Source organism: Manis javanica, chromosome 7 (assembly GCF_040802235.1).
Source record: "Manis javanica isolate MJ-LG chromosome 7, MJ_LKY, whole genome shotgun sequence".
Lineage (NCBI taxonomy): Eukaryota > Metazoa > Chordata > Mammalia > Pholidota > Manidae > Manis > Manis javanica.
In genome coordinates this window covers 7,073,984-7,100,370 of record NC_133162.1, presented here as the reverse complement: position 1 = coordinate 7,100,370, position 26,387 = coordinate 7,073,984, and the positions used below count along the sequence as shown (strand labels likewise).

The 26,387-nt window shown below is 57.2% G+C and overlaps 1 protein-coding gene across 4 annotated transcripts in view; it reads right to left on the bottom strand.

Annotated features, from left to right (window-relative positions):
• The window catches only part of FAM53B (family with sequence similarity 53 member B), a 109,346-nt gene that overhangs the window by 49,478 nt on the left and 33,481 nt on the right, over positions 1–26,387 (bottom strand). Inside the window, exon 4 of one of the 4 annotated variants that reach the window (XM_017647864.3) lies at positions 1,171–1,374. The exons of the other annotated variants lie outside the window; for them this stretch is intronic. Coding sequence (XP_017503353.1) covers positions 1,171–1,374 — 204 coding nt within the window. The remainder of the gene's footprint in view (positions 1–1,170; positions 1,375–26,387) is intronic. 4 annotated transcript variants of the gene reach the window in all.

The following is a 26,387-nucleotide window of genomic DNA, read 5'->3' as shown; positions in this document are numbered from 1 at the left end:
CACCAGGACCAGGCCAAACCCATCCCGGCAGGAGGTACAGATCCTGGGTCAGGAGCAGACTCCCTGGGGATATTTCCTTAAAGGGACCCTGTCCTCAACAGAGTGGTGGTGGTGGTGGGGAGCCCTGGGCATGTTCTTTGCAACCAGAGAGACAGAAGTGAAGGGTCTGCCGCTCTAGCTGAGTGACTCTGCACAAGTCACTTAGCACCACAATGGGATCCAGACATGGACCTCCCAAGGGAAAGCGTGGAGCCTCGGTTCAAGGCCTCAGTGTGCCGGCAGAACATGCTTCCCACTCAGAGGCCCGACCGTGGTTCAGGAAGGCTTGGTCAGGGCGGGCCCCTGCTTCGTTGACTTTCCCAGGGACGCGCCTCAACATACCTGTGAATTTCCTGACAGGCTTATATTTTCCCTTCCCATTTTTTCTCTTTGGTTCATGCCTGTTTAAATGCTTGGCCAGACATGCAAGCACAGTACCGCATCTCAAGGCATCAGGAAGCCCAGACAGTCCAAGTTGATGCACCCGCGGTGGAGGCCCCGGGGCTGCACTGGGTGGACCTCTCGCTTCCATTATCTCAGCATCTGATCCCAAGACAGGCTCTCCCAGCATCCAGGGTACTTGCAGACAGCCCGGGGTTGCCTCCGCCAGCTCCCACAGAGGGGTGGGGCAGGGCAGGCTCCACCCCGGCTCCGGCTGGTCAAGCCCGTGCCCTGAACCCCTGCACTACCCTGTGCTGCTGCCGGAAACAGAATTCAGAATGGAAACCCGACCTAGTTTCCACTCCGCAGCTCCCAGCCATCCTCACATGCTTCTTGGTAAAAAAAAAAAAAAATCCCAGAACAACAGCCAAAGGCCCTTGGGACAAGGGCCCCAAGATGGCCCGGAGGGGTGTGCAGGGCTTGGAGAGGCCCCAAATCACTCTTAAATGCAGACAGTTCTTCACGAACAGAAAACAGACCCACGAAGTAAGCTACCGTAAATTCTACCCGTCACCCCCTGGACACCTGTCCCGGGAACAAAGGGCATTTCTAGGGGTTCATTCTCGTGTCCTAGCAGCTGTGGGGCCTCTGATGGTAGGGGAGCAAACATCTACCAAACACTTACCCTGAGCTCGGGGGCATCGTCCCCCCGGACCCTCCCAACAACAGGGTAGGCGACGCTGTACTCACTGGAGGCTCAGAAGCTTGCCACGGCCATGCATGGCATCGGCGGGAGGATCTGGACCCGGCGGTCTGCTGTGGGGTGTGCGTATCCAAGCACAGAAAGGAGAGAAAGAGGCGAAGGACAGGCCTGCAGAACGCCGGCAAGACCACAGCCGGGCAGGAGGCGGAGAGGGGGTGCCGGGCTGATCCAGGTGGGACCAGGCCCCCAGCCTGGTGGGAGAAAGGGGCAAAGGCCATGAGGACGTTACTCTTCCCTGCGGCCCACCCCCAGGTGATGAATGATGGGTTGGGGGAAAGGATGGAAGCCCAGAGGAGAAGGCAAGGCCACAAGACAAAAGAGACCAGCACAGCGCCACGGACAGCACCCTCAGCACGCATCGACCCCCAGACTGCCTCCTGAGGGTCCCACAGCTCCGCCACCCCACAGCCCCTGCAATGCCTGATGATGATGACTCGGGGAGCCTGACTCTGGCCCCTGCTCCCAGCGGCACGCAGGTCCAGATGGGTGAGGCCGTGTGGCGGAGCAGAGGACACGCCTTCATCCAGAAGACCGGCCTCTGCTTCTAGGCCCCAGCCTCTGGCTAAGACTGTCACTGGCTGAGCCCAGGTCAGAAAATGGGCCTACTTCTCTCTTGCAGAAATGTCTGTTGATTTGGAAAAAGCACAGAACCCATGGGGAAGTGCCCCCCTTCCATCTGTAAGCGGCCGCCACAGAAAGGAGCTGCCAGGCATCACATGTGGTTGGCAGAAGCCCGGGTTCACCAGAAAGCTGAGCCCAGAGCCACAGGGGCCTCAGGAGATAAGGGTCTAAAATCCCTGTGGGAGCCATGACCTTAGCAGAAGCCCCTAGACCACAGAAGAGGGCTCCTTCTCTACCCTGTCTTCCAAGCAAGTAGGTGGGTCTTAAGAAAACAGAAGCTGATAATAGTAACTTGACCCCACCCTTACCTGGGCACCCACTAGTCCAGCCTCTACCCTACGGAATTAGCACTACAGCCTCATTCATTCCCCCAGGGCTTCTAGGAGGCACGTGTCTGTGTTTCTACTTTATAGACAAGGAAACTGAGGCCTAGGGAGTTGAGGAGCCAGCCAAGGTTACTGAACATTGGTGGGAGCCTAAGGCCATTCTCTACCTGAAAATGACATGCATGTGCAACATGCTCATATGCACACACACCCCTACATGTCCCCCCTTCCCCACCCTGCAAACCTCGAGGGAGAATGAGCCATGGGGACCCTCCCTGGCAGGCCACTGCAACTGCAGCCAGTGGCAGTGCTGGGCAGGCTCAGGGCACAGAGCCATCATTACTCTCTTCCTCAGGGCCGCTCGGACCCTGCTGTGGCTTTCTGGCAACTGCCACAAAGCAGGTCGGGATCCCAATGAGGCTGGGGCTCCAGAAAAAAAAGGGAGGCAAGCTGGAGCCACACGCGTGCACCAACTCAGTGACGGGTCCTCCTCTCGCACCAACGTCTCTCCTGGAAGTTATGGAAAAAGCAGGCCAGCATCGAGGGGCAGAGTGACTGTGCTACAACAGACGGGGTGTCAGAAGAGCCCACAGGGCCCCAGATGCCACCTCCTCAGGCCTGGCACCTCCCACTGCAGGAGGTCTGGTCTGGGCCCCCCCTGTGGCCTGACAGGTAGATGGGTATTCAGGTGCTTGCAGATGACCCGAGCAGCCACACAGCAGCAGCCAGGCTGACGTCCTGTGGTAGCAATGTCCCAAACAAGGGACCCCAAGTCCTGTGGGTCAGGAACCCCCTCCCGACACATGTATATTCACTATTTACAGTCACAGAAATGCAAGACCGACTCCTGAGAGAAAGGGTGGCCTTCTCTCTTTCTTGCCCTTGAAATTGGTTCTCACTGCAAAACTAATATAAGCCAAGAATTTTCCCTCTAATTGTTCCAGCAGGGTGAGGGCGAGGCCAAAATATTCCCCTTTAAGCTGCCGCACAAAGCTCTCCGGCGGCCAGGCCAAGCCGCCTTTCGCGTTCTGCTTTCGCTTGTGCTCCCTCCCTGTTTAATCTCCGCCATTGTCCCCTCTAAGTGAGACCTCACAGTGTTTTTGTGAAAGCAAGAAAAATTGGCATTCCTGAAGGTATTGTGGGACCTGTCGAGGCAGAATCACTCACATATGCCTTTTTTTCTCACTATTAGCTTGAGATGATCTTAGAGAAAGAGTGATACACACAAAACCCAAACAAAAGCATCCCTTCCTCGATGGCCGATGAGAAATACAGCCACTCTCTCTGTCTCCTGAGAAAAACATCAACTGCCAGAGCGCTCAGGTTAACGGGGAAGCACAGAATGAAGCACCCCGCTCACCCGGCTGAACACAAGAAAGCAACTTCCAATTGATTGGGGGAAAAATTAATTGCAGCTTTAGAAAAATCTTTTCTCTGTGGCAGGGCCTTGGGACCATTGAAGCCAGGCTGCTTTTCGGGGCCCTGAGCAGCTACCGCTATTCACCACTCGTAGGTGGCTGATAAAACTTCCCGGGCTTTATCAGCGTGGAGACTGCGCCGCACTCTTTCAGCAGGGGCTGCAGCAATCTATACGGGTCCGCTCAAATCAGTCAGAAGCTGTGAAAGGCGCCATCACTCGCAGCCCGAGCCGGGCCGCCCAAACAGAGCCCTGGGAGGGCCAGCAGGCGGGCTCAGGGCCGGGAGGACGGGGCCAATTAAAAACCCAAGCCTGTGGGCCTTTCTCTTCCTCATTTTCATTCCTACAGCTACATTGTGTCCACTGGCAGCACTTCCAAAAGCAAGGCAGACACATTCACTCCCCCGGGCTTTACAGCCGCCATCCCCACACTAGGCTAATTAAACCATGGTCCCTCCCAGGCAGCTCTTGGGAAGGAGCGAAGACAGAAGACTCAGAATGTGAAGGACCTCTACAGAGGCTGTACTCTTCCAGGGGTGGCGGGCAGACTGGGAGGATGGATCTCCTTCAGACGTCATCCCATCCTCAGGGGCACAAGGTCTCTGGAAGGAGTAGGGTCCACCTGGGCATCTGCCCCTGGGAAAAACTGGCCCCTCAGGTTTCTGGAACATTCTAGTGCTCCCTACGTGTGCCAGAGGCCTCCAAACCTGCTCAGGAAGACAGGTGAATGTGGTATAGATGGGAATGGGCTGGTCTGCAGCTTACATAGCCCTGCTCCAGGGCTGACATGCCTCTAGGTGGATCACCACCCCGTGCTCTCAGGATCCCCAGCAGACAGCAAGCAGCCTGCTGGGGTTCACTGGCTACTGAGACAGTCACAGCTGGGGATGACGGGACCCAGGTCACTTCCCAATTGTTTATCCAAGGCCCAGTCCTCACCCCTCTGGGCCTATCTGAGCTGGAAAGCAGCAATCATGAAAGTTCCCTTGCAGAGCTGCTGGACTAGCACAGTGCATGGCTCACACATAATCTCCCCCAGGGACAGCCAACGCTGTGACCACCGACCATAGCGCTCCCCAGTGGCCACTGCCCCTTCAGAAGCAGACCAGGGAGCTTTGGTTCTACAAGGGCAAATTGGAACCCCAGAAAAGGACAGGGGCCCTCACTGCCCCTTCCCAGTGCCCTTCAGAATTCCAGGACAGTTCCTAGCCCAGCAATGTATGCAGATGTGGGTGGCAGCTCTGTTCTTTCGCAAAACGCGCGTTAATTCCAGCTGACCTGTGCACTCTCGGCAACCCTCCCCCGAACTGCCAGGGTAGGGGAGCTGTTGGGTGAGGCCCTCCCCCAGGAACATCTCAGAAATGCACACTGCTCAGGGGTTTCTGCCACAGAGGGAGGCCACAGACAACCTCCCTGGGTTGCTCAAAGAGGCTTGTGGTATCAGTTTCCCAGATGGCATCAGGAGAGGGGATCTGGAGAGATCAGCCAAGGTGAGAGCTTGACCCAAGGGGTGGGTGATGGCAGGGCCAGCAATGGAAATGGGGGAGGGGTAGAGGAGGGCAGCCTTGGTGGTTTTCCAGCCACAGCCTCCTCTGGTTGGAAGGCCAGGAGACAGAGGGGATGGTGTATCAAGTCCCTCGGCTGTGGGACCCAGCACTGTCCAGGGCATCTGCCCCCGAGTGGGTATGGGTGGTCCACACCACACCCAGAATCCTGCAGGGCCTGCCTCTCACATTCTCCCCTGAATGAAAGGAAGAGGACTCACAGGTGTGAATGCCTACCTGCTGAGCAGAAGCCAGGCTCGCATGGCAACGAAGCAGCACTGGTCACCTCCCTCGGGTTATCAGTGCACAACCACCAGGCTTCGCCTTAAGTGCTGGAGGCACGGGGGTCCCAGGCTAAGCTCAGGCATGAAGGGACCCAGGCTAAGCCCTTCATGCAAAAAGGGGTAGCCTGGGCCAGCTCAGGTGCTCCGGGAGGCCTGCACGCAGGGCAGACTGTGCCACCACCCTCTGTGGGCACACCTGCTCCTGCCCTACCTCTTCCTTAGCAGATCTGGGACCCGGGATCAGCTTCCTTTTTCTCTTTCAGGTTTTTTAAAATCCACAATTGAGACTCATAATAAAAATGATACTAATTCTAGCCAAGTGCTTCCTCAGGCTGAGAGATTCAGTCCTTGCCCCTGAAACAGGCTCCAGGCTGGGGATGGGCTGCGGTGGCGGCAGTGCCCCACCTCAACTCTGGCCTCCAAGGATGGACAATCAATGAGGCGAGCTCTGAGGGCAGACAGGTGATGGTAAATCGAGTAGGGCTTGTGCCAGGCAGTTGCTAAGATCAATCCAAGAATCCTGAAATCCTGATTAATGGGCAAGATGGCTCTGCTTTGGCAGTAGGACCCAGGCGCCTTTTCTCAAGAAAAGTAGCACCGCACACTGCTGGCAGCTGCCTGGCAGAACGCCTGCCGGCTCCGCCTCTCTGGAGGGGCTCAGGGGAGACTCTGGCACTGCCTGGGAACTGGCAGAAGAAGTGCACTGAGAAATCGTCCCACGGTGTCACTATTCTTCGCAGCTCCTGGGACATGGACTCAGGGATGGAGAGAACAGAAAGCACGGGGCCAATCTGGGGGGCAGCAGGCCCCATCCTGCCCAGTGTCTTCAGGTAACAGGACGCTTTGCCGCCCAGCCCCACCCACCCTGCCTGGCACCCGAGCAGAGTGGGCACTGAGAAGGTACCCCTCCTTTGCCACCACCCAGTTCACAAGGATCAGATTTCTTGTCTGAGGCCAGACACGTAACAGAGCCCCACAGACTGCAGCCACCAGGAGGTCAGGATCTCTCACTCCAGCCAGTGCTTCTCAACAACACAATGTTGCCCCTGGGCACAGGGATGGTGGGGAGGGGCAGGGACCCTACAACCAGGGCAGCTCCCCGACCTCCACAAAGAACTACCCAGGCGGCACGTGACGCCGAGGCTGAGGACCTGTTCTGGCCCTGTCGTGACGGTGTTTCTCCCTGGGATCTGGCTGCAGCGTTATGCCTCTGAGCCATTTGCTAGATGATTTGTGCAGACCAGCTAAGTTTGCTCTAGCCCCCCGGTGGGCTCAACACCTTTCCCAGGCCTTTAGTGCCTGACAGGAGAGGGGAGGGGAAACACACAACTCTACAGCGTAGCACAGAAGGGACCCTAGAACAAGCGGAGCCGCCTTTAGACAGCTCCCTCAAATGGGGCTCTCCCACTGTCGTACCTCCCCCCAACCCTGCTCTTCCTCCCTTCGTCCCTCTGCCCCACCCTGGGCCTTGGGGACACTAGGCCAAGGGCTGGAGACACAAGATCAGGTCCCCCGGGGATGCAAGGGTTTGTGGCCACCCTGGGCCCTGCCCTCAGTGCAGGTGACAATGCTTGCTCCCTGGGGTTCCCCCCAGTCTCCTGCTGCTTCTGGCAGGCGGACCTGCACCCGCTCACGTGAGCCCCGACTTGCCTTCTTAACTCAGTGCAGCCTATGATGCAGGGGTGATTCATATGATCACCTCCTGGGAGGCTGGGAGCAGGCAGGACGGATGCCCAGGGACTGGGGGGAGAGTGCTGGTGTGTTCTCCCCACTGCAGGAGGCGCGCCCAGGACAAGCGGAGTCGCAGAGCATGAAGACCTATGTTGTTTGCACACGGACCCATGGCAGAGCCCGTGTGTCCCTTGGGGTAGCCCGCCAGCACCTTGCTGAAGTGCTGAAGACAGACCGAAGATGAGCCGAGGGAAGGAAGTCTCAGCTTCCCGAGAGACACACAGCAGGGGCTTCAGGACTCCTGGGACGGCACTGTCCTGGGGCTGTGGTTCCCTAGGCCCAGGACAGCCAGGGAGGCAAAGACAGAGGCCGTTAGTAGCTGCGCTGAGTTCTTAGCCAGGGCGGGGCAGTCAGGGTGGGGTGAGGGTTGGGAGAGGAAGTGGGTGTGGGTAAGGGGAGAGTCAACAGGAAATGCACCTGGAATGCCTGTGAGTGCGAGGAGGCCCCGCTGCCACCCTAGATTTCTGCATCTCGGTTCTCCATCAGAGGTTGAAATTTGCTTGCCCCTGCAGGGAAAACAGCATGCTCCTCCTCAAGTGCCCTCTTTCTGGGGGCAGTGGGGGTACCCAAGCTTTTGGGAGGAAACAAAGATTCCAAGGCTCTGAGAATGTTTATGGAAAAACCCCAAGTTTGAGGCCACAGGCCAGAACACACAGAGGGCCAAGCCTGGAGCAGGAAACCTCCAAAATGCAGGGGCGGATGGGCAGCTTCCCGTTGCGTACCAGACGGCCGTGCCTGGTGCGCATGAGCCCATGGTCTCTGCGAGGCAGCGGGGGATGAGCGTCAGCCTGCTGTGCCCTCGCCTGGCTCCATGCCACCTGCCGAAAAGGTGTCACTCATCTCCAGCCCCCTTAAGCCCCCATCCTCCTGTCTGGAAAAAGGCAATAATGGTCTCTGGCCACCCCTCCTTGCAGTACTGCCAAGAGACCTCAAGAATAATCGTGAGACTTCAGATGGGAGAAGCCGCTGAAACAGCTGATCCCTCAACTGTGCAGCCAGGAAGGGCCAAGCTGTGATCTTCCCGTCACTTTGCAGCTGAGCAAACAGGCTCAGAGAGGCTAGGTGACTCGCCCAAGCTCCCACAGTCAGAAGTCCCGCCACCAGAACTGGGACGCGGCCACATCCCCAGCTGCCCGGGGCTCCTTTGCCGCAGAGAGGCCTGGCTGGGATTAGCAACCGTGGGAAGCTGCCCTGGGAAGAGAACGCACCATCCTCGCCCTTAAGGAATGTGCAGTGTCATTGGAGAAAGCTGTGGAAAGCGCTTGCCACAACAGGAGAGGCACCTGGGGGCTCAGGGCAAGGGCCAAGGAGACAGGGTGGGACAGGGGAGACGAGAGGCATGTCCTGCCCACTCGCAGGACCGGCTACAGGCCTGCCGGAGAGGGTCCATGGTGGGAAGGGCAGGTGGCAGGAGCGAAGGAAGGACGGGGCTAGTCAAAATGCCCTGCCTCGCTGTGTGATCCTGGCCAGAGGGCCTTGCCTCCCTGGGCCTCAGTCTCCCCAGATGTACAATGACAGGATTGGACTAAGATCCCTTCCAGCTAGAACCTTCTGTACCTTTTTGTCCTCAAAACTGGGAGCCTGTTAACCAGCCCTGATTATTGGAAGTTTTCATGTTGTTTTCCTAGAGGAAAATAATGTCTCAGTAGACACCAGCAGGCCAACCTTGGCAGAGGCCCCTGCATTGTTCATGGACCAGCTTGGCACCCTCTGACCACCCACCTGACCGATCAGGATGGGGGCATGGGTGGAGAGGGTTCTGTCTGGCACGTTGGCCCAGGCATCAAAGGCGGTGGTGGGAAGCAGGACAGTCCTGGCAGCCCCACCCCCACGTGAGTCAGCAGCTGCTTCCCCCAAAACAGTTTTCCTCCACCGCACACGGCAGGGTATTGCCAACATCCCAACAACCGCAAGGACCGGGACAATCCCAGTTCTGGGTGAACTTGCAGATGAAGTCTGAGTCCTCACTGATGCACCTGTATGAAGGACGCCTGCCATGAACGGAGCCTGACTGGAAGGCGGCAGGAACCCTGACCGAAAGCTCCCTCCCCAGAACTTGCTCTGACAGCGTCGTGGTCCCCCGACACGCACTGGGCAGCATCACTTCATTCTTTCTGTTCCTTCAGGCTCCAAAAGCAACTAACACCTCTGCATGCAACTGTCTCAGGAGCCACGCTGGGTATCTTTAGTCCTCATGATGCCTCTACGAGGCAGGTCTCATGAGCCACGTGTTTCAAAGAAACAGAAAATAAACTGAGGCCCAGAATATCTTGTCCAGCGTCCCACAGGTAGTGAGCATAGGTGGGAAGGACCCCAAGGCCTCTCCCCCGAGGCTGGCTCCCATCCCCTGTGTACCCAGCTCTCCACCACCTACTGTGGTATTTATAGCCTTAAGGCTTTTATAAGCCTTAAGATGATTTGGCGACATGCATAGACGACATAATTATCTACCAGACGACTTTTCTCCCTAACGGAGCTAGGATATTTTATTCTTAGTAATATAATTAAGTACAGGATAATTTTAAGATACTGTCGGCTCTGCCTTGTTCCCAGAGTAAGCACTAAGGAGACAGCAGCTAACACTGGGAACCCTCCCTACAAGGAAGAACTGCCTACCAGCTGGAGAAGGCCAAAGGTAGAAGAGCCTTCTCCAGGTGGCACAAGCCCAGGTCACTGCAGGACGCATGAGATGACAGCTACCTCCCACTATGACTCAAAGAGCCAGGCATGAAGCTCAGTCTTCGGAGTGTTCTGGCTGGCCTCTCCATGCAAGGTGATGACAGTGATGGTGACAGCAATGGTATGGAAGGTGATGGTGGTGGTGGCAGCGATGAATGTGAAGGTGGTGGTGACAGTAGTGACTGTGACAGTAACAGCTACCATTTGCCAAGCACTAACAGTGTGGCTAAATGCGATAGGTGCTTCACACCCTTTGCGTAAGTCAGCTGTACACCAACCCTGAGGTATATTATTATCATCCCCATTTTCAAATGAGGAAACTGAGGCTCAGGGCACCTGGTTAGAGTGGTGAGGCTGAGATTCAAACCCTGGTACCCTGGATTCTGAGGGCACTGTTTCTCCTTTATCTCATGTTTCCCCTACTGATGAGAAAACCACGCCAGATGAGAAACCACCCCAGATAACGATCAGTTTCCAGGCTCTCTTTCCCCAGTACAGATGTCCCCAATCCCCTTATCAAGCTGGTCTCCCTCAGCCACTGGCATTTGAGTTAGAAGCTTCTCGGAAAGCAAAGAGCTCGTCCGAACGAGGGCCTGTGTGCCCCAGACTGACCCTCCCACCCTCACCAAGAGTGACAGCAAACCTCTTCCCACAGCAAGGAAGGCACACGGTGGGGACTGATGGGTGCTGGTAGGACACTGAGGGTCACTGCTGGGCTCCCAACCTCCCTTCAAAGGCCACTTCCGGCCCAAACCTGGAACTGAGGCCGCAGCAGCAAAGGTCAGAGCGGCAGAGCACACCAGCTGCACCCTGGAGCAAAGGCAAAACAAATCGTTTGTCCCTGCAGCCCTGGGTTCTACCTCTGCATTATGGGGAGAGGGGGCGAGGCCAACCCTCAACCCTTCCCTCAGAGGCTCTGATGGCCCTGCTGCCAGCCTGCTACCAGGACGGAAGCCCCGAGTGCCCGCTCAGCTCCTGTGTTCTATTTCCGTCAGGCAGCAGGAGGCCGGGAAGGCAGAGCTGAGTGCAGGGCATGCCCTGGCATCCTCCTGAGCTTGCATGGCCTCCAAGCTGCATGGCACAGGCAGGGATGGAGCTGAGGAGGGCCTCTGGGGGAGAACTGCAAGGGCACGGCTATGGTCCAGGCTCGCTCTGGACTCACAGGCACCAGGACTGGAAGCCAGGCTGCCGGACAAGAGCAGGAACCAGCAAGCAGGCCCCCTGGGGCCCAGCTGAGACCCCCACTCTCCTGCTGCAGCCAGGTCACCCCAGCCCAGGGCCTCCGTGCTTCATCCTCAGGGCAGGGCTAGGCAGAAGCCAGCCGACTTCCTGCCCTGGGATCTGACCACTCTGGAGGGGCAAGGCCACAGAGCCGGCTGGCAACCCTGCCCACGCTTGGCTCCTGCCCCAGGTGAGGCAGAAGCCGGGCTTCCTGAGCACCGACACACATCTGGGACAGCCACAGTCTCTTATGTGGCCCCTGCTGACCACGTTCAGGACATTCATACCAGCCCCAGCCCCAGCCAGCATCAGCATGACCTGAGATAGGGCCATTCTCAACCCAGAGAGCCTCCACCCACTGGACCCTGCGTTTGTCCCCACCTGTGAAGCAGCCACTGTGTGCCAGGCAGCAGCAGAGAGGAGTCGTCTGTTCCCAAATGTTTCTACTTAGTAGGGCTGAAGCATACGGCGCTTAGGCCCCTGGGGTAGCGCACACAGAGCATGTCCGTGTCCAGTCCTGGGCGTGAGCAGAACAAGCAACTCGCACCCGGTGCACAAGCAGGAAACCAGACCCTGGGCAGCACCAGGAAGTGCCCAGTGCAGGCCGCTGCTGAGTGGCAGAGGGGCTGTGACCCTGGCCTCTCTGCCACGGGCTTTGGAGAGCTCTGAGGAGGAGCCTGGCCTGACGCTGCCCTCAGATCTGGTTCCAGCCTATCACACCAGTGACAAGGGGCTGGGTGACCACAGCACAGTTCCCTCCCTACCCCAGGCCTGTGGCTTCACCTGTGGAGTCAAGGGGTTGAAGGAGGTGAGTGATGTTCTGTGTCTCTGGGAGCTGACACTCCAGTGTCAACAGCAGGAGCCCCGACTGGTGGGAAGGACGTGCACCTGCACGCCCACAGAGAAGCACTACAGTGGAGTGTCCCCTGCCTAGCCAGTTCCAGCTCAGGACCCAATTTCTTCAATGTGCAGAGCGGCAGGAGCCCCAGGGGTGCTCTGCCCCCGAGAGGAGACATGCTCTTCCCACCTGAAACTCTCTGGCAGGACCCCTCCTGCCCACAGCTATGCACAGGCATGGGAGGCCTGCGCTGGCGTGAGCCTGGCCAACCAACGCCCTCCACGGGGACCGCCCCCTCCGGAAGGCCCACCTCCCCTGTGGCTGCCAGACCGAGGACAGAGGACCTTCCTGGTGGCCCGTGAGGCCAGGACAACCCTTAGGGCCCCCCAGGAAACTGCCAGAAGGAGCTTCAAGGGCCACCAGCCTGCATCTCAAGTGCCCCAGACACATGGGCAGCATCTTGCTCTTCAACACTATTTAGACTGATGGTTTCCATCCCGTCTTGGGGAGTGGAGTACGCATTTCACCTCCCTGGCAAGCAGCCTGCAAGCTTTAATGAGTTTCTCTGATGAAGCCCCAAGCTCAAGGCCAGCTAGGAGGTGATGCCTTCCAGATTTTGTGAAGAGCTATGCCTGAGACCGGGGCAAATGGCTTCCTCTACGACAAGACTGGGGTGGCAGGAGCTGGCGAGAAGGGCGCGGCTTGCGAGGACAGGCTAATTCAACAAAGGCATCCATCAAGCCGGCAACAGCCAGCCACCGCCAGAGGCCTGGGCAGCCAGACCTCACTCTCCCCTACCTTCAAGCGGCTCTGCCAGTAGCCATGGAAGGATGGATTGTAGGTCTGTTGCTAGGGCGCCACAGGGTGCCACCAGAATGGTAGCATGAGGCCAGGAGCCAGACTGACCCGGGCTCAAAGCCCTCTGCCACCACCTCCTCAGTGTGGCCTCGGAGAGACCCCTCCACCCCTGAGCCTCACTTTCCTCATCTGTAAGTTGGGTAAGCAGAGTGCATCTCGGATCCCCTGAGGAAGAAAAGAAACAAGGTGCATGAACAGGCGCCTCTACCTCACCGGACGGATGGGAAGGGCCCACCCGCGCCAGGTCTGGAACACCTGTTGTCCGGTTCAGGGCTAGTGCTGGTTGGATGCTCTGGCTTATGTTTTCAGTGACCAGCACCTGACAGAGGCTCAGCTGGCAAACTGCAGGGACAGGTCCCACCTGGCAGGCTTCTGGCAGGTTCCGATCAGCCCCCGTCCCAGGCCAAAGCCTGCAGGTCACTCTATGGATGCAGGAAGGGTGGACACTCAGAACCAGTAAGGAATCCATGGGCCACTAGCCACTAGCTAGGAAAGAATGTGGCTCTGGAAACTCTTGGATGTAATCCTAAAGAAAAAGGCTCTTATCATTACTGAAAGAAATAATTACGAAGCATTAAAAGAGAAAAATACATCATGAGATAAATGCTGTGCCTGGCACATACTAAGCACGACTGTCGTCTTCACTCAACACTAAGGTGCTCAGAAAAAGATCTTAAAACAAAGTACTAGAAAGCCCTGCTCCTGGCTGGCCCGCCCCACCCCTGGTTTCTCCACCCTGGGACTGAAACAGGACCATGCTGAACACGGGCTCTGGGAAAGGGGCTTTCTGACCGTCTGCCGTCTGCCGTGCTGGGAAGGAAGAGGCGCTCCCAGGGGCGGGACTTGTGGCCCCCAGAGGCCTGCAGGTGTGGGGATGGCGGTGGGGGCGGCTGGGTGGTGAGGGCTTATTTTCCACTTAGAGTAGAACAAACAGAAAGGAGTTACTGGAAGGCAGAATCCGCCTCTGATTCATCTCACCCGCGGCCCTCCCTTCCCAGGGCCAGGGCAGCGTGGCCCCCAGAGGGCAGCCGGGGAAGAAAGCCCGAGTCCTGTCATGGGCAGGGGTGCTCTCCTCGCCAGCCCCACAAAGGGGAGGAGCAGGAACCTGCTCTCTTCCCTTGTGGAATGGCCAGGGCTGCAGAGGTGCTGTGTTCGGGTCAGGCTGCAGGGGGCTCAGCGTTCCTGAGGCCACTGACCTCACCCTCGCCCGCTCTAGAGTGCCTGGGTCTCAAAGCTAGCCACTTTCCAAAAGGAGCCTTCATGAGACTGTCCCCCCAGCCATGGTGGCTCCAGGAGCCCAGAGGTTAGGTGCACACCAGGTCACCCCAGCTGCTTGGAAAAGCAAGACAGTCAGGAAGGGCACAGCGATCTCTTTGCCAATGTTTAGGGCTGACATGAGCCACAGGTCCCAAAACAGTGCTTACTTGAGCCCAAGGCAACCCAGATCACAGGCTTCTGGGAAATCCTGTTCTAGCTCACAGTGACATGGCACATGAGCTCCAGCGCCCAGGGCTGCCTCCCCAGGCCCCATTCATAACTTCACCACCACACTGGACATTCTGAGCAGGACAGGGTGGCCACATTTGGATGACAAGGCTGCTAAGAAGTTCAAGGACACCTACTGCCCATGCCCCAGGACCACACCCATTATTATACCCCCTATTGCATGACAGGAAACCCATTCTGAGGCTCTGGGTTTCTACACGAATTCATAGTTTGCGTCAAGACCCACTGGGCTGGTGAGGGGCCCAAAAGCCAGAGCCCTCTTGGATGCCAACAGGAAAATGAGGGGCTTCGTGACCTCAACACTTCCTCGCCTTTTCTCACCAAGACATTCCTTCCTGTGCACTTTCTCAGGCCAATACTGCAGGAAACACTAGATGCTGAGGAAAGGGGAATGGGAAGTGCCACTCAGGGCTGGGATTCTGGGAGATGGCCCCTCCTTGGGTGGGGCTTTGCCACTCTAGGGGATGGACCATCACCATTGGGGGCACTGTTTGGTGGCAGTGGGGCTGGGCCAGGTATGAGTCCCTGACCCCATCCCCTGCCTGTGCACCCCTGCCCCAGGCCCAGCCAGCTGCTGCCACCACCACCAGCCTCAGGGTCGCACATGCCACCCTCCCTGGGGAAGGCCCTTCTGTCCCTCTGCCCATCATCCTCACTGCCCCTACCCCCCGTCACCCCCGTCGAGAAAACTGACATATTCATCTAATAACCTATTGCTCCTGCTTGTCTGTCTGCACACGGGGGACACTTTCAGAGTGCAGGGCCTGTAACTACCCTGCCCACACTGCATCATCAGTGCCGAGCGCAGTGCCTGTACACAGCAGGCACGTACCAGAACAGCATCGGCCCCAGAGCCAAGGGGACAGAGACCTGAGCATGGGTACGGAGGAATTCAGGAGGACGCCCAGATTCTGCCCCTGGGTGGGGCAAGGCCTGAGAATCTGGGGAAAAGCAGATACTACTTGGGCGTGTTGTGGATTTTCTCACCTAAGATGCCCACTGCTGCTGCACAGGGCAGTGTGGGAGCACAGCAGGCCCCATGGAGATGTGCGAGCTGTAAGAGCACAGGGCCTGAGGCTCCGGGGTGCTGCCATGTGGGTGTGCGGGTGCTCCCTGGCACCGCGGCCCTAAAGCAGAGTCTGCTTAGAGAGATGACACAAGCCGCTCTGCAAGCAAACTATTCATGAGAACAAAGCCAAAACAACAGCGACCCCCGCCCAGTTGGCACCCCTGCTCCAATGCCAGGTGCCGCCAAGCTGGTAGTGGAAACGGCTCCTCGGTTTGGACAGGCCGCAAACATCTGGTGACCTGCTCAGAGCAGTCAGCCAGCGGGCCCGCGGGGACAACGGGACTGGTTAAATCACACAAGGCATGCTACCCAGGCTGATGGAGGTGCTCTGTGATGTTAAAGGGAAAACGGCATCATTACAAACTTGTGATTCGAGAAAACTGACATATTCATCTAATAACCTATTCAATTCTATTTTGTGGTAACTTCTTAAAACTATACCTGCTTTTCTTATTGGATAGGGTGAGAACCAGTGCTAAACTCAAATATTTTCTGTTTCAATAAGCAGCGCTTCTTTCATCTCTCTCTTTTAAAGGAACAAATTCTTATTTCTTGTCATGACTCCACTGACAGTATATTTGAACCTGCAGATTGAACTCCTGGGGCCAGAGGAGACTCCTTTCAGTGTCACAGCCATTTAGCAAAAGGATTGTCGGGATCTACATCCAACATTCAACAAGGATTATCCCTAGGGGTAGATTTTGGGGGAATTTCATTGTGTGCTTTTACATATCCAACTGTAATACTGTTTACCTTGAATTAAGTATTATGTGCTAGGATGTCCTCAATGGGAGGGAGACATCATCTCACTTAACTCAGTATCACAGCCACTTCACAGTTGAGGAAACAGGCTCACGGTCCCACAGCTGCATTCGCACTCAGCTCTGTCTGCTTGCAAGGCTCTGCTCTTAGCCAGCCTGCTTCAGAGGCTCTCAGCGGATGTGTGGCCTCCTCAGTACCTGGCCACTGAAAGCAGCTGTCATACTAATCAAAAACCACAGGGACCATGGTACCGGGTGGACCCTCCGGAGGCATCCGGGTGGTGACTGGAGACTCCTCTTCCACAGTAAGAGCCAGGTCAGTTCCCGGCCGCACCCAGCAGACGGTCAAGTGCAGGGGAAAAGGGCAAGCCAGCAGGAGCCCAAGGAGTGGGCTTTGCTAGATGTTAAACTGAAAAGAACACTGGTTTGTTTGGGAATGGGGATCCCACTGGGCAAATCTGGAGGCCTGGCCCCCTTCTGCGCTGCCCTACACTGTGCCACCATGGAGGGCTCAGGACCAGAGCCTGGAGCCACCTCTGCAGGGGCCCCAGAACAGATGTCAAGCAGGTCCTCTCTCACCCACTGCCACATGGCCCTACCACTGTAACACGTTAATAGCGTTTCTCAAAGGCTGTTCTGCCATGGGGGCAGTCCCCCAAATGCTGCAACAGGCTCTGCATTCTCCACCCTCTCTTGGAGATATGCAGCATGTTCTGCCTCAGAGAGTCATCACCTTACTGAGACTGGTTTAAGGATGCTGGACCTCTGAGACCCTTCTGTACCAGTCTGGCAGAGCAAGAGTCCGCAAAGCCACCTCAGGAGATAGGCATGAGGTGCACATGAGTTCCTAGGAGTGGGCCGGGCACTCCGACACTCCACCCAGTGACCCAGAGACAGGGAGGTGAAGGGCCTGGGCCACCGGGGGCAGCACTCCAGGGCCACACTCTTCACCTCCACCCGGGCTCCCCATCTCTGCCTGTGAAATCTTTTCCAGCCTTCTGGTCCTCGGACCCTGTTCCCTGTGTCTCCCGAGTCCATGCTGTGCATTCCTAGCCACACCACCTGGGGTTTGAATCCCACACCCACCTGGGACGAGCTCTGTGGCCTTGGGCCAGTTATTCATCAAGTTTCTGTTTCCGTGTCTTCAGTGATAACTGGTGTGACAATAACAGTGTCTGCTCCCGGGGTTAATATGAGCATTAAGACAGCTCGTACCAAATGGCATTTTCAGCATGTCCAGCACACAGAGAGCATTAGAGAAGTGCCTACAGTCTCACTGTCACCACCCAGGCTTTGGCAGGGACCCCAGAATGCTCCTGAGACCTCAGTTAAGCACATGCCTCATTTGCAGTCACTCCGGCTACCTGCTCATGTGTCTGTGCCTCCTAGGCAGAGACTGCAGCTGACGCACCCTCACCCCGCATTCTGTACACAGTAGGAGCTGAGCCCCAGCTGGCAGGACTGGGGAATGCATTCAGCCTGTGAAGCTCAACCCTCCCTTGGAAGATCGTGACTTCCCAGCCCAAAGTCTCCCAGCTTCCCCACTTGTATACATCCTTAAAGTCCAAGCAGAACTGCCCTCAGCACAGCTGCCAAGGGGGGACTAAGAGGACCCCCAGGGAAGCAGCTCTGCTTAAAGCACCATACGCACCCCAGGCATCATCAGCCTTTCCTCCTCATGTCCTATCTCCGCTTCAGCTTCACAGCACGGCCTGCACCAAGGAGAATGGTGGAAGTGGTTCTTGGTTGTACTAAGAACTTTCCAACAACATTCCTGGGACCCCAAAGAGGCTCCGGCCCAGGCCACTGCCTCCTGGCTCTGGGCTGGCTGCTGCGGATTTCTCAGGCACAGGGCGCCTGGAACAGGCTGGCCTCTGTTGACTGAGTTTGAGGTGGAGTGCAGGATAAAACCACGGCCATCTGAGGCTTTTAAATGTAAGAGCCAAGCAACCCACCCTTATTTTCACAATGCTGTGCCAAACCACTGCGCTGGGCCAAGTTCTATGACCACAAAGTTAATATCCTCTAGCAACTTCCGAGCTGGTGTCTGCTTCGGGGGCCAGAACACATCTGGCCTACAGAGAGATTTCTGGATCCCCAGCCACGGTGAACTTTCTAGGGGTTTGTCTTGAATGGCGAGAACCCCAGGGCCACCCTGCTGCTTGCCTCTGAGTTTTGTTCTACGCACTGAGCAGAACAGCCTCACCAAAGTCCTTCGAGGCACCAGAGAAAACAGGCAGTGGGTGAAAGGAGAGGAACAATCCCCACTCTGCCCACGCTCTGGAAGCACGGAGCCACAGAACAGCAGCCTAGAAAGGGGGCAGCACGGGGACTGGACAGGCAACTCAGCAAAGGCTTCCAGAGTGATGCCACTGTGAGAAGTTTCTGTGCTCTGGGCACTGAAACGTGCTGAAAACTTGCTCTGATGCCAGGGCCTGTATCACAGGAGCCAAACTCACAGGCTCCAGCTGCTGCATTTCTGCAGCCCCCCTTGCCAGCACCATGTTCTTATTTGCCACCTGAGGAGCACAGGAAAAGGCCACACTGGGGCCAACTTTTGGCTCAGCAGAGCCTTAGACAATCAGGTGGGCTGCACTATATCACCCCACATTCTTAACCACCAGGGTAATAGCGCCAGACCCTTTTTAGGTCTAGCTTTCAGTGAGAAATTACCCAACAAACTCCAGTTGCTCCCCAAATGGGGAAACTGAGGCATGGGGCCATCTAGATCAGGGGCTGGTAAAATTTTCTTGAAGAGCCAGACAGTAAATAGTCTAGGCTTTGTGGGCCATCTGCTCTGTGCTGTAACACCAAAGAAGCCATTGGCAATAGCAACCAAGCACACACGGCTGTGTGCTAATAAAAACTTTATTTGCAAAACAGGCAATAGCCTCTGAGCTGTAGTTTACAGATCCCTGATGTAGAGGATCTGAGGGGATGACGGTCACCTCTCCTGGAAGACACTGGCCATAACTGTGGAGCAACATTGAGTCCCCACCGGGGAGGCCACAGGGGTCTGCTTGGCAGAGCTCTAGCTAGAATGTCAAATCTGTTATTATAAACTATTAAGTGACATCCTGTACACAACAGACACTGGGCCTTGGTCCTCAGAAGGGCTGCTCTGTGACGAGGATGGCCCCTGAGCCCCCTCAGGCTTGAGGGCTGGGAGCCAGGGGCAGTCCAGGCAGAGTGGGGCGTGGGGCGCATGGCTCCCCTCTGTCCCAGCTCAAGCCCCAGCAGATGGAAGCCCTGGCACCCTGGATGCGCAGCCCCCCAAGAGGCCCAGCGTGAGTTCAGAGACCTGGGATCAGGGCTGCACTCTGCCTCACCTTTCCTCCCCCAGCGGCTGGGTTCTGGGACCGGCCTCACAGCCACTACGCTGCAGTGCAGGGTCCCTCTAGGGCCTGGGGCTGGGTCAGGTGGGAAGCTTCATGGAGGGGAGCCCTTCCTTTTCTCCACCCTGCCGCCTCATGCTGAGCCTCGGGTGTGACTCAGAAACACAGGACCCCTGGTGCTGTCCCGTGGCTTCGTCAAAGCCACTGTTAGTGCCCCTGGTTTGAGCACTGCTCAGTGACACTGCTTCAAACTGGAGTTTCAGATTTCGGTAATAATCCAATTTTAGCATACTTCATCCAGAACGGTGACAACTGTCCCCTCAGACTGTCTAGACGGTTCGGACAGCTGGTGAGGCAGGGGCCAGATTGGGCTCCCCTGACAATGTCATGTGAGATCTCAGCTGCCATCCCAGAACGGGCACTGACCCGAGCCCAGTCACTTCACTGTCCGCAAACCACAGTTCCCCACGTGTCCACGGCCAGTCTTCTCCAAGGACAGTGGAGGAGGGAAGACCCACTCCCGGCCAACCCTCAGCTCCATGACTCCAGTCCCCACTGGCCCTGGGGTGGAGTGTGGAACGAGCACAAACCTCACAGGCATACCTGGTCCTGCCACACTCAGCCCTGGGAGCCTGGTGCACTCTGAACCTCAGTCTCCAGAAGGCAACGATCCCACGTCCAGGACCGAAAGGAAGACAGCATGTAACTACACAAACACAGTCTCGTCATGGCTCGCAGAAGCCGTGGAGCACGGGGACACACGGCACGGTGCAAGCACACTGCCATACATGCCAAGAGCCATCCGTCATCATCTGCGTGTTGACCAAAGGTTCAAGGGGTGGGGTCCAGGTCACACAGGACTCCAGCTAAAGGTTCCCGACAGGACCTGTGCTGTCCTCATTCCAGGGAGAAGGGACAGAGTGGGCAGCAGGCTGACCAGGCAGCTGAGCCAAGCCAAGGCAGACGCCCATTTGCTCACTGCTCTGGCTTTTCGGCTCCTGAAAGCAAAGGGCCTTTTCTAATTCAGAGGCCTCCCCAAGGACCAACCTGGTCAGCCTCCTTGATGCACTACCCTGTCTGGTCTGCAGCAGGTTCTGGACCCTCGGGCATGAAGGAACCAAGCAGGGGATTCCCTAACGGCCCTGGGCCCATGCAGTTCATTCCACAGGGGCAGGACTCCAGAGAGGGACACTGAGTACACTGGCAGAGCCTTCTCTTTGCCCTGGGATGCTCCCCCAAACCTACCCACAGCCAGACCGAGGTCCAAGTCCATGGTTTCCCCAAACTGCCCTTGGTTCCCTAACACACACAGAACACACACCCAACTCGCTCTCACAGGCTCCACGCCCCCCACGACCAGCTCCAGCTGGGGAGGTTCTTTCCTGATTTGGGAGCAGCTCTGTACCCTGTCCCTCCCCTTCACTCAACCCAAGGTCCAGGCTGCACTGCAGATGGGGCACCATGCCTGGGCCACCAGCAAGCCTCTGTGCTCTGCTGCAAAGAAGCAGAGCCCCGCAAACCCCAGTCCCTACTGCTGGGTTCCTGGGCCGCTCCTGCAAGGGCACTAAGTGCACCGTGAGTGCCCTGCGCTCATCCCCTCATCTAATCCTGCGGCAATGGCTGCTAGGAATCCTGCCTAATAGGTGAGGAGACCGGGGCTTGGAGGGCAGAACTGTGAGTGCAGGTCACACTCTCCACAGTTCTAAGTGACCGTGTGTCTGTGCTGCAACTCCCAGGAGGTAGGGCTGATGGGTCTGTTTATTGCTGCATCCCTGGAGCCTATAGGGGCCTGACACACAGCCAGTGCTTGGTAAATGGTGGCCGAGAGAAGGGATGAGCCCAGAATGCAGATCCCAATCCTCAGAGGACACGCTACGTCATCTTGCTCCCATAAGCTTGCAGTTGGCTGTACAGACACAGCTGTTCCATCCCCACCCCTCTAGCCTGCAAATTTGCTGAAGGTAAGGACAGGGTCTTCTTATACATGCTGAACTCCCCTGAGGCCCTGGCCCAGGCATTTGTACACAGCTGGCACTCAATCAATGCATGTTGGTTTGAATCAGCTCACAGGGTTGTCTCGGCCTGGAGTCCAAGGGCCTGGTAGGTTCCCATGGTGGGTGGGGTGTGTTTGAAGCTGCAGGCCTGCCATTCCGCCCCATGGCCTGGGCTGCTGTGGACGTGTCTGCTCATCTGTGGCCTCTCCTCCCCTTTCCACACCTGTGCCCTTTGGGGCATGCTCACTGCCCGAGTGCTGCTGGGTGTGGGCCCCTAACCTGCAGCTGGTCAGCGGTGAAGAGCTTGCCCCAGGTGGTGTGTTCAGGGGATGTGTGGGGATAACACACAGCCCTGTCCTCAGAAAGCAAGACCACAGCACAGAGAAGTGGCCCAGGGCTGCCATGCTGCTCAGCCTGAGCACCCCCACCCAGACCCCAGGAGAAGAGCGCGGCCCCATCCCACCAGGTCTGCTGCCGCCTCCTGCTTCCCCAGCCCTGCCCGGCAGGAATGCTGGCCCGAGCACAGCTACACGGCTAGTGACCTCAGTGGACACGAGCACCCCAGAGATGAGGGCAGGTCTCTGAGGAGCGGCAACCCGTCCGCATCCCCGGACCCCCCGCCCCATCCCAGGTGCGGCAGAGGGGGCGAGCCCACAGTGTCCTGTGATGGAGCAGCCTACGAGCACCCGAGTGCACCACTGCCCAGGTCTCCCGGGGCTTGCTCTCTCCTGACACTGGCCCCTGGTCGAGAGAGGGCAGCCCGAGAGAACCCAGCCAGAAACCCCAGAGCCCCTCCCCAGCCCCCTCCTTTACCACCCGGCACACGGGGTCACCAAAGGGAAGAGTCTGAGTGGCGGGGCCGAGGGCTTAAGCCAAGGCTGTCTACACCGTAAAGCTTCCCTATCTGCTTATGCCAGAAGCAACGGCCACGTAATGCAGGATGACTACGGACAAATGACCTGACACTGCCCTGTTCACCTAGGGGGCCACCCGCCACGTGTGGCCAGTCCAAACGTCAATGTGTTGTAAGTTAATACATGTCCCAAATCTCAGAAACTTGGTACCAGAAAAAATATATAAAGTATCTCATCAATGATTTATTTCTATTGATTATATGTCAAAGTGACAGTATTTTGGATAAAAATATTAATTAATTTCACTTATTACTTCTTTCTTTTTAACTATGTCCACTAGAAAATATAAGATGATCTCTGTGACTCACGTTCTGTTTTCACTGGCTGGAGCTGATACCAAGCCTCTGACTCACTCACCACCTCTGAAATACGGGTAAGATGCATCTACCTCAAGGGCTGTTCTGAGGAGAGGACGCAGTGGGCACATGTCTTCTGCAAACGGGCTCCCACCTCCCTTGTCGATGGTCAGCTGGCCCACCTGCTGCCTCGCCCTCCACCCATGTGGACAGACATGGCTGCCCTCTGAGCGCCAGTTCCCAGGGCTGTGGCCAGAAGGCTGCTCCCTTCTCTGGGCTGCCTCCAGGGGAAAAACTTGAAGAAACAGCAATCCCACTTCAAGGTCACACACAACGATAGGCCAAAGAAATAAAGCTGGTGAGACCCCAGGGCGTCTGTGCACCAGGCCTGCTCTGGGATGTCCAACCCATACATCTCCGAGGGCACTGAGGCTCCGAGAGGGACACTGACTTACCCAGGGTCAGCCGCCTGCAGAGTGGCCCACCAAAACTCTTTGCCAGGCCCATCCAACCCTGGAGCCCAGACCCCGCCTTCATTTCCTGCAGTCCTAGGTTTCAGACAGATGCTGGGGCACATACTTGCTCTTCCCCGTGTGTACCACACCCAAGTTCTGGTGTCTCTGCCGAGTGACAATTAACTTCACACCATCTCAGATGCCATCTCCTTTCTCTTGCCAAATAGTCAATGCCCCACAGCCCGCCCCCATCTGCTACAATGCACTCCCCGAACAGATTGAACCATGCCTCTCTGGCCTGGGCTATTTCAGAGCAGGCCCGGACCCCACACAAAAGGGGCTTTCCTTCCGCTGCTCCCTGGCCTGCATACTTGTTCCCATTATTTGCTATCAATCCTTGGAAAATCCCATTGTCCAAGACTGTTCTAGATTAAAATGAGATGGAATTTTCTCTAGGTGGATTCAGCCTATTTAAAGCTGGTGCCAACTATCAAAGGGCTTTGGAGCATATGCGCTGCCCGGAGCGGGTATGGTTATGACTGTCTGGACAATCAGACCATGGCACTAAGTCCTGGGCAGGACCTGTCCACCCAGGGATCTGATGCTCCAAGACAGAATGGCATGAGATCAGAAGGCCTCCCCTGGTCTCATTGTCCCCCCCAGGCACCCACATGAGAAAGAGGCAGATGAGAAACTGGCAACAGGGCAAGAGGAGGGCCCTGCAGGAAGGTAGGGCTTCGGGCCTCCCACTCTGCGGGCACAGCTGCGCCTGGCAGAACTGCCACACAGCAGACCATCCAAGCCACCTTTTACTTTGCTCACCAAGTCAGCTCAGTAAGGGGTGTGTTAGGAATTGTCCTCGAGGGACACACAGAGCCCATTTCTCACTCTTGTTCTCCCTGTGTCCCTGCATGCTGGTCCCTCCACAGGCACCTCTCGGGGCCCAGGAGGGAAGGGAGAGGGGTGCCCAGGCACTGTGTCCAGAGGAGCCTGGGGGTCACAGGGGAGGCTGGCTAGGCCCTGAGCTTGGGCAAGTGCATAATGCTGGGACCCGTCCCCAACCTGTCAGGACAGGCCACTTTGGGGATGGGGCAGGGAGGTGGCTGAGGGCTCAGAGATCTAGCAAGTCACAAAAATGGGTAACAAAAGCTCTGCTTTGGGCACTAAGAGGATTAATCCAGACTGTGGCTAGGCCCACCTCAGGCACATAACCAGCACTTTGCAGATACGCCCCCCGCATGACAGCCTGACTGCTGGGCTGGTCTCCCCTGTTCCCAGCCTTGTACAATGAAACGACCTGGAACAGAACAGCTGGGCTGCACTGCTCCAGCAGAGCTGAAACACTCTCTCAGGGGGGCCTGGTGCCACACCATAGGGCCAAAGCCCCCAGTGCCTTGGTTTACCAACAAAACCCACAGCTCAAGAAGTGCAAAGGCTGCCTACAGGCTGGGAGGACAAGCCTGGCAACGGGGTCTGGGCCTTCCAGTTCAGAACTCCGAAGCCACGTCATCAGTGTGAGGGCCCAGCGGATACGATAAATAACAGCCACACTTCCTGAGAATGTCCTGTGCCTCAGGCCTTGGGCCAAGGGCTGCAAGCAGCCCCGTGGTGAGGATGTTACCCTCCCACCTTACTAGCAGGGAACGTGCAGCCTCACCTGGGACCACGGCTCACAAATGGTGGCAGAGCTTACGCCCTGCAGAGAGGTCATGGCACATGGCCAGGGGACAAAGAGGGACCGGGGTCCCAGTCACTGCTCCACCATTCGGCAAGTGAGCAGAGGCCGACACTCACGCTCTCTTCCTTGAGGAGGGAGGGGACGGGCCCCACCAGGACCACTGAGGGCACCACACTCCTGAGAGGGGGCCCCAGAATCAGCGAGCACTCCCCAGCCAAGAGAGGCACGCAGCAGGTGCCCGACCTGCTCCCTCCAGCCTCCTGGCCCCCACACTGCTGAGGACCGGCCTCCCCAGGTGCGGTTTCTCCCTCATATGCCTTTTGCCAGGACCTCTTTGTACCATGGTCACCTGCTGGTGTGGTCTGAAGTCAAGTGCCCCAGGCAGTTGATTCAGAGGGTCCCAGGCCCAGTGGGTCACGTCAGTCCCAGGTGGCCCTGCACTTGGAAAGGGGAAGCCCCACTCCTCACCCCAGCCTGCAAGCCCCGCCAAGCTGACCCTGCCACTCCTTGCAGCCCCTCCTGCACACCCCCTTGCCCGGGACCCTGAGTCACACTGGCTTCCTTTGCCCAGAACCTGCCAATCCCACCACGGCTCCCAGTGTCCATACTCGCTCTTCCCTCCACCCAGGGAGCTTGACCTCACGGCCTTTCTGTGGCTGAACACAGCCCATCCTTCGGTCACCTCCTCAGACAGGCCCCCCGCTTTCCCTCCAATGTGAAGCCAGCTTCTTCCTTCTCCTCTGCCCCCACCTGGCATTCTAAACCATGCCAGCCTCTTCTATTTTCTCTATAGCATACATCCCCACTTGAGATTACTGTGCATGCTTATTTTCTAGCCCCCTTTCTAGCAGGCAGCTTCTATGAGAGTGGCACTCATGTGTGTCTCACAGAAATATCCTCAGGGCCTAGCTGAGTGCTGAGCACTTAACAGACACCAAGTGAGTACGTGCTGAATGAGATGAAGTGGTAAGGGGTGAGACGGATATGAGAACAGACCCCTAGCTTCACCTGCTAGGACGCAGATCACATTGAGAAAGGCAGGCTCGGCCAGGATCTGCCCTCTGGCCAGTGCCTGGGAGGCAGGAGCTGCTCAGTGAAGGGAAAAGGGTGGGTGTTCCCTGAAACGCCCAGGGCTCAGCTCCAGGCCCACCAGCCTCTGCACTCTGTGCTGGGGCTGGGGCTCTGCAGACGCATTCCAGGCTGCCGCCGGCTCCCCTCAAGGCTCTGACAACAGGAGCACCAGAGGGGACCTCAAGGCTGCAGAGGGAGGAGGCCTGCCATCTTCCTGTCTGCTTCCCGTGGCTGTCACTGTCACCAGCCACACTTCTTGAGCACAGAGTTACTTCCAGTGTGCAGTGCTACCAGTATATGCACACAGCCAGCACCACTGCCCTCCCCACCCTCAGCCCTAGCGGGCCAGCAGCCCTCCTCCAGGGGCCAGGTCCCAGCACAGGGCCTGTGGACTCCAAGCTTCCAAGTTTTCAGAATGACAGCCTCTTCCCTTTGCCGCCCTAGTGCAGGGGTGGGGGGAGCAGCTTCCTGCAGCTGCTTCCCCCTGATACCTGGTGTTCATGTCTTGGCTTCCCAGTTCTTCAGAAACCTAGATAATAACTGTGAAGAATCCTCTGTGGCCATTTGGAGTGGTTTCTGTCCCGACAGGGCCCTGGCTGGTCCAGG